Source organism: Salvelinus namaycush, chromosome 19 (assembly GCF_016432855.1).
Source record: "Salvelinus namaycush isolate Seneca chromosome 19, SaNama_1.0, whole genome shotgun sequence".
NCBI classification, from domain to species: domain Eukaryota; kingdom Metazoa; phylum Chordata; class Actinopteri; order Salmoniformes; family Salmonidae; genus Salvelinus; species Salvelinus namaycush.
In genome coordinates this window covers 1,767,122-1,780,277 of record NC_052325.1, presented here as the reverse complement: position 1 = coordinate 1,780,277, position 13,156 = coordinate 1,767,122, and the positions used below count along the sequence as shown (strand labels likewise).

The 13,156-nt window shown below is 40.9% G+C and overlaps 1 protein-coding gene across 1 annotated transcript in view; it reads right to left on the bottom strand.

Moving 5' to 3' along the window:
* Positions 1 to 1,841, bottom strand: part of LOC120064516 (zinc finger protein 804A-like) — a 154,755-nt gene extending 152,914 nt beyond the window's left edge. The window contains exon 1 of the mRNA XM_039015133.1: positions 1,731 to 1,841. Coding sequence (XP_038871061.1) covers positions 1,731 to 1,841 — 111 coding nt within the window. The remainder of the gene's footprint in view (positions 1 to 1,730) is intronic.
* Positions 1,842 to 13,156: the final 11,315 nt, after the last annotated feature.

Sequence of the window (13,156 nt, the reverse complement as noted above, 5' to 3'; positions counted from 1 at the left end):
TTCCTTTCAGGAACTCTTGCATTTTAATTAGATTACTGTGTGTAGTGAATAATCAGGGCAACGTCACTGATAATATCTAGTTGGGCGATGATCTTCCTAAATATGACAAACAATGGTGAGATCACACTTTTGTTTACATAATTAATAGCCAGGAAATCTATCCAAGCGTATCTCTAGACATAGTTCTCCTCTTCCCTAATTTCCCCACTGTGTTGCCCCAGATTCCGAGTTCTGATTGTGGAATTTGATATGTTTGTTCTAGAATGCCAGTCTCTGATTGGACAAACAGAAGGATTAATAGTGTGTTCTAGAAGGCCAGAATCTGATTGGACAAACAGAAGGATTAATAGTGTGTTCTAGAAGGCCAGAATCTGATTGGACAAACAGAAGGATTAATAGTGTGTTCTAGAAGGCCAGAATCTGGTTGGACAAACAGAAGGATTCGTTTTGGCATCAGACTAAAACCCTAGCGACGGTAAAAGGATGATTAAGGACTATGACTGCATGTAGAGAGATTAGCAGCATCCTCGCCATCCATCTGGTAGGAATTTAGACACGGCCACTGGTCAGAACATGTCCATCTGCGACACATTACCCATTATGTTCTGTTCTGTCAACAGTCAGGAAATAACTTTTTTTTAATGTGGAGAATAGCAAAGAGTCTAAACTGATGCAACCCCACACTAGTGTAGTGTGTTTACAGAAATATATATATTTTTTTAAGAAAGATTCAAAGGCCCCCGAAAAAGAGTAAGATAGAGTCTTACTGTTTGTTTCCATGTCCAACTAACTAAAGTTAAAAGTTAAGAGCTAATTTAGTTCCAATGTTCTTATGGATAGAATGATCAGTGTCACAGACAAAATAGTTAATTTTACCTCCAATGTTCCATCTTGACTTTTGAAGACACACACAAACATACGCACACACACACACAAACACACACACACACGTATACTCATACACATGCTCTAACACACACATTCTACACACACACACACACACACACACATTGTGGTATTGTGGATATTATATTGGTCCTCTGTAATAAGAGAGGAATAACATCATATTGATGTTTTGCGTTATTTATGACGTAGGCTGTTATGTTATTGTGTTTTGTCGTGATGTCATAGTTTTAGTCATATTTGGAACCGAGGATCATTATAAATATTAAATACTACAGTTACAAGTTCTGAAATGCCTCCGTCCAGCCTGGTGTAGCAGAGGACACAAGCATCAGATATTCACTCAGACACAAGGAGAAAGTACCAGATACTCATTCAGACACAAGGAGAAAGTACCAGATACTCATTCAGACACAAGGAGAAAGTACCAGATACTCATTCAGACACAAGGAGAAAGTACCAGATATTCACTCAGACACAAGCATCAGATACTCACTCAGACACAAGCATCAGATACTCACTCAGACACAAGCATCAGATACTCACTCAGACACAAGTACCAGATACTCATTCAGACACAAGGAGAAAGTACCAGATACTCATTCAGACACAAGGAGAAAGTACCAGATACTCACTCAGACACAAGCATCAGATACTCACTCAGACACAAGCATCAGATACTCACTCAGACACAAGGAGAAAGTACCAGATACTCATTCAGACACAAGCATCAGATACTCACTCAGACACAAGGAGAAAGTACCAGATACTCATTCAGACACAAGGAGAAAGTAACACGAGACAAAGTTAAGATGTAGAGTACTTACCAAGTTCTTGTTGCCATTCTTGCTGAGGGGGCCGCGGAAAACTCCCTTGATGTTCCTGAAGTGGCCGTTGCTGAGGTGAGTAGAACTGATGACGATGTAATAGCACGCCATGAGGAACGAGCTGGAAGGGGGTCTTCCACTGAGCGCACAGACAAACGGTCCGAATCAAGAGAAGTAAAACAAGGAAGTCTTACATCTACAAGAGTCTGACCGTAGAGCTACAGAACCTGAACCAAAGTCCTTTTAACGGGGGGAACCGTTCAGTGTTCCATACGCTGACAGTCAGACGTCAAGAGAATTCTACAGGTTCAGGTCGAGAAGACCGGTATCGGAAAGTCCTTTTTAAGTCCTGCTGTGTGTTGTCAGTATGAGCCACTGCTCTGGTCACAACCCTAGGGTCAGTCCTTCAGCCAGGTGTGTTGAGAGAAGCCTTCCTCGTGGCAGTGAAGACAAGAGTCTTGGAGCATCACAACGTGGACTTGAGCATCACTGGAGCAGTCAGTCAGTCTGTCTCTCTTGAGCCACTTGAGAGTCAGTCTCTCTTGAGCCACTTGAGAGTCAGTCTCTCTTGAGCCACTTGAGAGTCAGTCTCTCTTGAGCCACTTCAGAGCTGTGTTGCTATGTGGGCTTGGTTTCCGTCTTCCAGCTCTTCCAGACTCTCAACAGCAGTTCTCTCTTCCCGCCGCTCCACTTTTCTCCTCTCGCATGGAGCTCCAGCAGCAGGGAGAACAGAAAAACAGCAGCTGCTTGGCTTCAGTCTGTAGCTCCGTAGCCCTGGTCCAGCCTCAGCCACAGCCACAGTCTCTGTTTCTTTACTCCGCTGAGCCTGTCTTCAGTGGGCTTCCCGCTCTCTCTCTCTCTGATCCTCTGTCTGAGTGCTGGCTGGTTCTAGTGAAGATGCTGCTAGGTAGTAGCAGCGGTAGTGGTAGAGACTTGATGTAGCGACAGAAACAGGCATGGTGTTGTAGTGTTTCCTGTTTGCCGGTCCAGTGCACCGAGCCAATGAAAGAGAGCCACTGGTCGAGGAAAGGGCTCTCTGTTTCTCTCCCTGTGTGTCTGTCTGTCTCTCTCTCTCTCGCTCACTCTCTCTCACACTCTCTCTGTCTATCTCTAGATCCACTGAGTCAGCCACTGCTCCCCAGCCAACCAGGATTCAGCAGTATCTCTCCCTCTTTCTTGCCGTGCATCACACTGCTTTCCTCACGCACACACATACACGCACACACACATGCACACACACACACACGCACAAACACACACACACACACACATGCACACACGCACACAAACACAAACGAACACATGCACACACACGCGCGCACACACACACACACACACACACACACACACACACACACACACACACACACACACACACACACACACACAGACACAGACACCCACTCTCCCCTCCTCACTCTCTCCCTCCCTCCCCATCTCTCACTCCCTCACCTTCTCCCCCTCCCTCCCCCCTCCCTCTCCCTCCCCCCTCCCTCTCCCTCTCCCCCTCCCTCCCTCCCTCCCCATCTCTCACTCCCTCTCCTTCTCCCTCTCCCTCTCCCTCCCCCCTCCCTCTCCTTCGCCCCCTCCCTCCCTCCCCATCTCTCACTCCCTCTCCTTCTCCCCCTCCCTCTCCCTCTCTCTCTCTCTAATTTGGCTGTAAGAAGCTGAAGCAGTAGGCGTGGAGAAGCAGGCAGAAAGGAGGACTGATGCTCCTTGCTCAGGAATGCACAAATGCTTCTGAGGATATTTGTTACCTATACTGTCGTCCATCTTTGATTATATTAACCTGTATGAGATACTCTATTATGTTAATCTGCAGGAGATACTATACTATGTTAATATGTAGGAGATACTCTAGTATGTTAATCTGTAGGATATTCTCTAGTATGTTAATCTGTAGGATAATCTCTAGTATGTTAATCTGTATGTGGTACTATATTATGTTAATATGCAGGAGATACTATATTATGTTAATCTGTATGAGACGCTATACTATGTTAATCTGTAGGAGATGCTATACTATGTTAATCTGTAGGAGATGCTCTAGTATGATAATCTGTAAAATATTCTCTAGTATGTTAATCTGTAGGATAATCTCTAGTATGTTAATCTGTATGTGGTACTCTATTATGTTAATCTGTCGGAGATGCATTTATATGTTAATCTGTATGAGAGTCTCTTTTAAATTAATCTGTAGGAGATACTCTAGTGTCTAATCTGTAGGAGATACTATATTATGTTAATCTGTAGGAGATACTCTAGTGTCTAATCTGTAGGAGATACTATATTATGTTAATCTGTAGGAGATACTCTAGTGTCTAATCTGTAGGAGATACTATATTATGTTAATCTGTAGGAGATACTCTAGTGTCTAATCTGTAGGAGATACTATATGATGTTAATCTGTAGAGATACTCTAGTATGGTAATCTGCAGGAGATTCTATAGTATGTTAATCTGTAGGATAATTTCTAGTATATTAATCTGAATTTGATACTATAGTATGTTAATCTGTAGGGGAATCTATAGTACGTTAATCTGTTTGAGATACAATAGTATTCTTAATATGTAGACTATACTCTAGTGTGTTAATCTGTAGAAAATACTCTAGTATGTTAATCTGTAGGAGATTATCTAGTATATTAATCTGTATGCAATACTATATTATATTAATCTGCTGGAGACACTCTAGTATGTTAATCTGCTCTGCCCTAATTTTACTATATTATGTTAATCTTTTGGAGATACTCTATTATGTTTATCTGTAGGAGATACTCTATTATGTTAATCTGTTTGAGATTCTCTATATTGTTAATCTGCAGTAGATACTCTAGTTTTTTCATCTGTAGGAGATACTCTAGTATGTTAATCAGTCGGAGATTCTATATTATGTTAATCTGTAGTAGATATTCTATTATGTTAATCTGTAGTAGATAGTCTATTATGTTAATCTCTAGTAGATACTCTATTATGTTAATCTGTAGGAGATACTCTAGTATATAAATCCGAATGCGATTCTCTATATTGTTAATCTGTAGGAGATCCTCTAGTATATAAATCCGAATGAGATTCTCTATATTGTTAATCTGTAGGAGATCCTCTAGTATATTATTCTGTAGGAGATCCTCTAGTATATTAATCTGTAGGAGATCCTCTAGTATATTATTCTGTAGGAGATCCTCTAGTATATTATTCTGTAGGAGATCCTCTAGTATATTATTCTGTAGGAGATCCTCTAGTATATTATTCTGTAGGAGATCCTCTAGTATATTAATCTGTAGGAGATCCTCTAGTATATTAATCTGTAGGAGATCCTCTAGTATATTATTCTGTAGGAGATCCTCTAGTATATTATTCTGTAGGAGATCCTCTAGTATATTATTCTGTAGGAGATCCTCTAGTATATTATTCTGTAGGAGATCCTCTAGTATATTATTCTGTAGGAGATCCTCTAGTATATTATTCTGTAGGAGATCCTCTAGTATATTATTCTGTAGGAGATCCTCTAGTATATTATTCTGTAGGAGATCCTCTAGTATATTAATCTGTAGGAGATCCTCTAGTATATTAATCTGTAGGAGATCCTCTAGTATATTGTAGGAGATCCTCTAGTATATTATTCTGTAGGAGATCCTCTAGTATATTATTCTGTAGGAGATCCTCTAGTATATTATTCTGTAGGAGATCCTCTAGTATATTATTCTGTAGGAGATCCTCTAGTATATTATTCTGTAGGAGATCCTCTAGTATATTATTCTGTAGGAGATCCTCTAGTATATTATTCTGTAGGAGATCCTCTAGTATATTATTCTGTAGGAGATCCTCTAGTATATTATTCTGTAGGAGATCCTCTAGTATATTATTCCGTAGGAGATCCTCTAGTATATTATTCTGTAGGAGATCCTCTAGTATATTATTCCGTAGGAGATCCTCTAGTATATTATTCTGTAGGAGATCCTCTAGTATATTATTCCGTAGGAGATCCTCTAGTATATTAATCTGTAGGAGATCCTCTAGTATATTAATCTGTAGGAGATCCTCTAGTATATTATTCTGTAGGAGATCCTCTAGTATATTAATCTGTAGGAGATCCTCTAGTATATTATTCTGTAGGAGATCCTCTAGTATATTATTCTGTAGGAGATCCTCTAGTATATTATTCTGTAGGAGATCCTCTAGTATATTATTCTGTAGGAGATCCTCTAGTATATTATTCTGTAGGAGATCCTCTAGTATATTATTCTGTAGGAGATCCTCTAGTATATTATTCTGTAGGAGATCCTCTAGTATATTAATCTGTAGGAGATCCTCTAGTATATTAATCTGTAGGAGATCCTCTAGTATATTATTCTGTAGGAGATCCTCTAGTATATTAATCTGTAGGAGATACTACATGATGTTAATAAACAGTAGGAGATTCTAAACAAGCTGGTGTTTTTAGCTTTATCTCAGTGTGAACCCACGGCACGGTGTAGTCATAGTAATTCTCTGATACATTGTTGTTCCCCACTCTACAAATTAAATGATTACATCGCACAGTGTCTGTTTAGAGGAAAATCAGATTATTACATCGCACAGTGTCTGTTTAGAGGAAAATCAGATTATTACATCACACAATGTCTGTTTAGAAGGAAGATCAGATTATTACATCACACAGTGTCTGTTTAGAATGAAGATCAGATTATTACATCACACAATGTCTGTTTAGAAGGAAGATCAGATTATTACATCACACAATGTCTGTTTAGAAGGAAGATCAGATTATTACATCACACAGTGTCTGTTTAGAAGGAAGATCAGAATATTACATCACACAATGTCTGTTTAGAAGGAAAATCAGATTATTACATCACACAATGTCTGTTTAGAAGGAAGATCAGATTATTACATCACACAGTGTCTGTTTAGAAGGAAGATCAGATTATTACATCACACAATGTCTGTTTAGAAGGAAAATCAGATTATTACATCACACAGTGTCTGTTTAGAAGGAAGATCAGATTATTACATCACACAGTGTCTGTTTAGAAGGAAGATCAGATTATTACATCACACAGTGTCTGTTTAGAAGGAAGATCAGATTATTACATCACACAGTGTCTGTTTAGAAGGAAGATCAGATTATTACATCACACAATGTCTGTTTAGAAGGAAGATCAGATTATTACATCACACAGTGTCTGTTTAGAAGGAAGATCAGATTATTACATCACACAGTGTCTGTTTAGAAGGAAGATCAGATTATTACATCACACAGTGTCTGTTTAGAAGGAAGATCAGATTATTACATCACACAATGTCTGTTTAGAAGGAAAATCAGATTATTACATCACACAGTGTCTGTTTAGAGAAAGATCAGAATATTACATTACACAGTGTCTGTTTAGAATGAAGATCAGATTATTACATTACACAGTGTCTGTTTAGAAGGAAGATCAGATTATTACATCACACAGTGTCTGTTTAGAAGGAAGATCAGATTATTACATCACACAGTGTCTGTTTAGAAGGAAGATCAGATTATTACATCACACAGTGTCTGTTTAGAAGGAAGATCAGATTATTACATCACACAGTGTCTGTTTAGAAGGAAGATCAGATTATTACATCACACAGTGTCTGTTTAGAAGGAAGATCAGATTATTACATCACACAGTGTCTGTTTAGAAGGAAGATCAGATTATTACATCAAACAGTGTCTGTTTAGAGAAAGATCAGAATATTACCTCACACAGTGTCTGTTTAGAAGGAAGATCAGATTATTACATCACACAGTGTCTGTTTAGAGGAAGATCAGATTATTACATCGCACAGTGTCTGTTTAGAGGAAGATCAGATTATTACATCACACAGTGTCTGTTTAGAACGAAGATCAGATTATTACCTCACACAGTGTCTGTTTAGAACGAAGATCAGACGGTCACTCCCATGTCTCAGGAGGAAGTATAGACCACAGGCGGTTGGTGGCGCTTTAATTGGGGAGGACGTTCTAGTGGAAAGTCCTGAAGAGGAATCAGTGGAATGGTATGAAATAGATCAAACACATGGTTTCCAGGTGTTTGGTGACATTCCATTCACTCTGTTTCGGGCCATTATTATGAGCCGTCCTCTCAGCAGCCTCCTGGGCTGTAGATCACAGTACAACAACATATTCCAATCACAGACTGGGATGATTCAAATGTTTTGCAAGAAGGAAAATGTCCGAATCTGAATGAAAGATGCATAAATCCATTAAAGCTATTAGGCTTTACTAAATATTACGGTAACACTTTGTTTGGATAGTCCGTCTGTAAATTCTCTACAGACTAACATCTACTAGCCCTAACTCTCACCCTAATGTAACCCTTACCCTAACTATAGCCCTAACTCTCACCCTAATGTAACCCTTACCCTAACTCTCAACCTAATGTAACCCTTACCCTAACTATAGCCCTAATGTAACCCTTACCCTAACTATAGCCCTAATGTAACCCTTACCCTAACTATAGACCTAATGTAAACTTTACCCTAACTATAGCCCTAATGTAACCTTTACCCTAACTATAGCCCTAATGTAACCTTTACCCTAACTATAGCCCTAACTCTCACCCTAATGTAACCCTTACCCTAACTATAGCCCTAATGTAACCTTTACCCTAACTATAACCCTAATGTAACCTGTACCCTAACTATAGCCCTAATGTAACCCTTACCCTAACTCTCAACCTAATGTAACCCTTACCCTAACTCTAGCCCTAATGTAACCTTTACCCTAACTATAGCCCTAATGTAACCCTTACCCTAACTATAGCCCTAATGTAACCCTTACCCTAACTATAGACCTAATGTAACCGTTACCCTAACTATAGCCCTAATGTAACCCTTACCCTAACTATAGACCTAATGTAACCCTTACCCTAACTATAGCCCTAATGTAACCATTACCCTAACTATAGCCCTAATGTAACCCTTACCCTAACTATAGCCCTAATGTAACCGTTACCCTAACTATAGCCCTAACTCTCACCCTAATGTAACCCTTACCCTAACTATAGCCCTAACTCTCACCCTAATGTAACCCTTACCCTAACTATAGCCCTAATGTAACCCTTACCCTAACTATAGCCCTAACTCTCACCCTAATGTAACCCTTACCCTAACTATAGCCATAATGTAACCTTTACCCTAACTATAGCCCTAATGTAACCTTTACCCTAACTATAGCCCTAATGTAACCTGTACCCTAACTATAGCCCTAATGTAACCCTTACCCTAACTATAGCCCTAATGTAACCTTACCCTAACTATAACCCTAATGTAACCCTTACCCTAACTATAACCCTAATGTAACCCTTACCCTAACTATAGACCTAATGTAACCCTTACCCTAACTATAACCCTAATGTAACCCTTACCCTAACTATAGACCTAATGTAACCCTTACCCTAACTATAGCCCTAATGTAACCCTTACCCTAACTATAGCCCTAATGTAACCCTTACCCTAACTATAGCCCTAATGTAACCCTTACCCTAACTATAGCCCTAACTCTCACCCTAATGTAACCCTTACCCTAACTATAACCCTAATGTAACCTTTCCCCTAACTATAACCCTAATGTAACCCTTACCCTAACTATAACCCTAATGTAACCTTTACCCTAACTATAGCCCTAATGTAACCTTTACCCTAACTATAGCCCTAATGTAACCCTTACCCTAACCCTAGCCCTAATGTAACCCTAACCCTAGCCCTAACCTTATCGCTAACCCTTACCCTAACTTAACCCTAACCATAATGTAACCCTTACCCTAACTCTAGTCTGAACTATAACCTTTACCCTAACTCTAGCCCTAACTTAACCTTTACCCTTACCCTAATGTAACCCTTACCCTAACTTAACCCTAACCCTAATGTAACCTTTACCCTAACTATAGCCCTAATGTAACCCTTACCCTAACTATAGCCCTAATGTAACATTTACCCTAACTTTACCCTAACTATAGCCCTAATGTAACCCTTACCCTAACTATAGCCCTAACTATAGCCCTAATGTAACCTTTACCCTAACTATAGCCCTAATGTAACCCTTACCCTAACTATAGCCCTAATGTAACCCTTACCCTAACTATAGCCCTAACTCTCACCCTAATGTAACCCTTACCCTAACTATAGCCCTAATGTAACCTTTACCCTAACTATAGCCCTAATGTAACCTTTACCCTAACTATAGCCCTAATGTAACCTGTACCCTAACTATAGCCCTAATGTAACCCTTACCCTAACTCTCACCCTAATGTAACCCTTACCCTAACTCTCACCCTAATGTAACCTTTACCCTAACTATAGCCCTAATGTAACCTTTACCCTAACTATAACCCTAATGTAACCTTTACCCTAACTATAGCCCTAATGTAACCCTTACCCCAACTATAGCCCTAATGTAACCCTTACCCTAACTATAGCCCTAATGTAACCTTTACCCTAACTATAGCCCTAATGTAACCCTTACCCTAACTATAGCCCTAATGTAACCTTTACCCCAACTATAGCCCTAATGTAACCTTTACCCTAACTATAGCCCTAACTTAACCTTTACTCTAACTCTAGCCCTAACTATAGCTCTAACCCTAATTGAACCCTTACCCTAACCTAGCCCTAGCCCTAACCTTAACCCTAACCCTAAACTAACCCGTACCCTCACTCTAACCCTAACCTTAACCCTTACCCTAACTTAACCCTTACCCAAGCCCAAACCTTAACCCTTACCATATCCCTAACTTAACCTTTACCCTAACTCGAGCCCGAACCTTAACCCTAACCTTTACCCAAACTTAACCCTTACCCTAACCCTAGCCCTAACCCTTACCCTAATTTAACCCTTACCCTAACCTAGCCCTAACCCTAATTTAACCCTTACCCTAACCTAGCCCTAGCCCTAACCTTAACCCTAACCCTAACTGTAACCTTAGCAATCAGTAGCTTATCAACAGATAGTTTGTTATCATAGTTTGTTATGATAGTTTGAATGACCATCTACAGATGAAACATCCAGACTATCCAAAGTTTGACCAACATTACTTATTACCAATAGGTATGGATAGGGGTGTGATCCGCTCCATATAGTATGGATAGGGGTGTGATCCGCTCCATATAGTATGGATAGGGGTGTGATCCGCTCCATATAGTATGGATAGGGGTGTGATCCGCTCCATATAGTATGGATAGGAGTGTGATCCGCTCCATATAGTATGGATAGGGGTGTGATCCGCTCCATATATTATGGATAGGGGTGTGATCCGCTCCATATAGTATGGATAGGGGTGTGATCCGCTCCATATAGTATGGATAGGGGTGTGATCCGCTCCATATAGTATGGATAGGGGTGTGATCCGCTCCATATAGTATGGATAGGGGTGTGATCCGCTCCATATAGTATGGATAGGGGTGTGATCTGCTCCATATAGTATGGATAGGGGTGTGATCCGCTCCATATAGTATGGATAGGGGTGTGATCCGCTCCATATAGTATGGATAGGGGTGTGATCCGCTCCATATAGTATGGATAGGAGTGTGATCCGCTCCATGTAGTATGGATAGGAGTGTGATCCGCTCCATATAGTATGGATAGGGGTGTGATCCGCTCCATATAGTATGGATAGGAGTGTGATCCGCTCCATATATTATGGATAGGAGTGTGATCCGCTCCATATATTATGGATAGGAGTGTGATCCGCTCCATATAGCATGGATAGGGGTGTGATCCGCTCCATATAGTATGGATAGGGGTGTGATCCGCTCCATATAGTATGGATAGGAGTGTGATCCGCTCCATATAGTATGGATAGGAGTGTGATCCGCTCCATATATTATGGGTAGGGGTGTGATCCGCTCCATATAGCATGGATAGGGGTGTGATCCGCTCCATATAGTATGGATAGGAGTGTGATCCGCTCCATATAGTATGGATAGGAGTGTGATCCGCTCCATATAGTATGGATAGGGGTGTGATCCGCTCCATATATTATGGATAAGAGTGTGATCCGCTCCATATAGTATGGATAGGGGTGTGATCCGCTCCATATATTATGGATAGGAGTGTGATCCGCTCCATATAGTATGGATAGGAGTGTGATCCGCTCCATGTAGTATAGATAGGGGTGTGATCCGCTCCATATATTATGGATAGGAGTGTGATCCGCTCCATAGAGTATGGACAGGAGTGTGATCCGCTCCATATAGTATGGATAGGAGTGTGATCCGCTCCATATATTATGGGTAGGGGTGTGATCCGCTCCATATAGCATGGATAGGGGTGTGATCCGCTCCATATAGTATGGATAGGGGTGTGATCCGCTCCATATAGTATGGATAGGGGTGTGATCCGCTCCATATAGTATGGATAGGAGTGTGATCCGCTCCATATATTATGGATAGGAGTGTGATCCGCTCCATATAGTATGGATAGGGGTGTGATCCGCTCCATATATTATGGATAGGAGTGTGATCCGCTCCATATAGTATGGATAGGGGTGTGATCCGCTCCATATATTATGGATAGGAGTGTGATCCGCTCCATATAGTATGGATAGGAGTGTGATCCGCTCCATGTAGTATAGATAGGGGTGTGATCCGCTCCATATATTATGGATAGGAGTGTGATCCGCTCCATATAGTATGGATAGGAGTGTGATCCGCTCCATATATTATGGGTAGGGGTGTGATCCGCTCCATATAGCATGGATAGGGGTGTGATCCGCTCCATATAGTATGGATAGGGGTGTGATCCGCTCCATATAGTATGGATAGGGGTGTGATCCGCTCCATATAGTATGGATAGGAGTGTGATCCGCTCCATATAGTATGGATAGGAGTGTGATCCGCTCCATATATTATGGATAGGGGTGTGATCCGCTCCATATAGTATGGATATGGGTGTGATCCGCTCCATATAGTATGGATAGGGGTGTGATCCGCTCCATATAGTATGGATGGGAGTGTGATCCGCTCCATATAGTATGGATGGGAGTGTGATCCGCTCCATATAGTATGGATAGGGGTGTGATCCGCTCCATATAGTATGGATAGGGGTGTGATCCGCTCCATATAGTATGGATAGGGGTGTGATCCGCTCCATATAGTATGGATGGGAGTGTGATCCGCTCCATATAGTATGGATAGGAGTGTGATCCGCTCCATATAGTATGGATAGGAGTGTGATCCGCTCCATATAGTATGGATAGGGGTGTGATCCGCTCCATATAGTATGGATAGGGGTGTGATCCGCTCCATATAGTATGGATAGGAGTGTGATCCGCTCCATATAGTATGGATAGGAGTGTGATCCGCTCCATATAGTATGGATAGGGGTGTGATCCGCTCCATATAGTATGGATAGGAGTGTGATCCGCTCCATATAGTATGGATAGGAGTGTGATCCGCTCC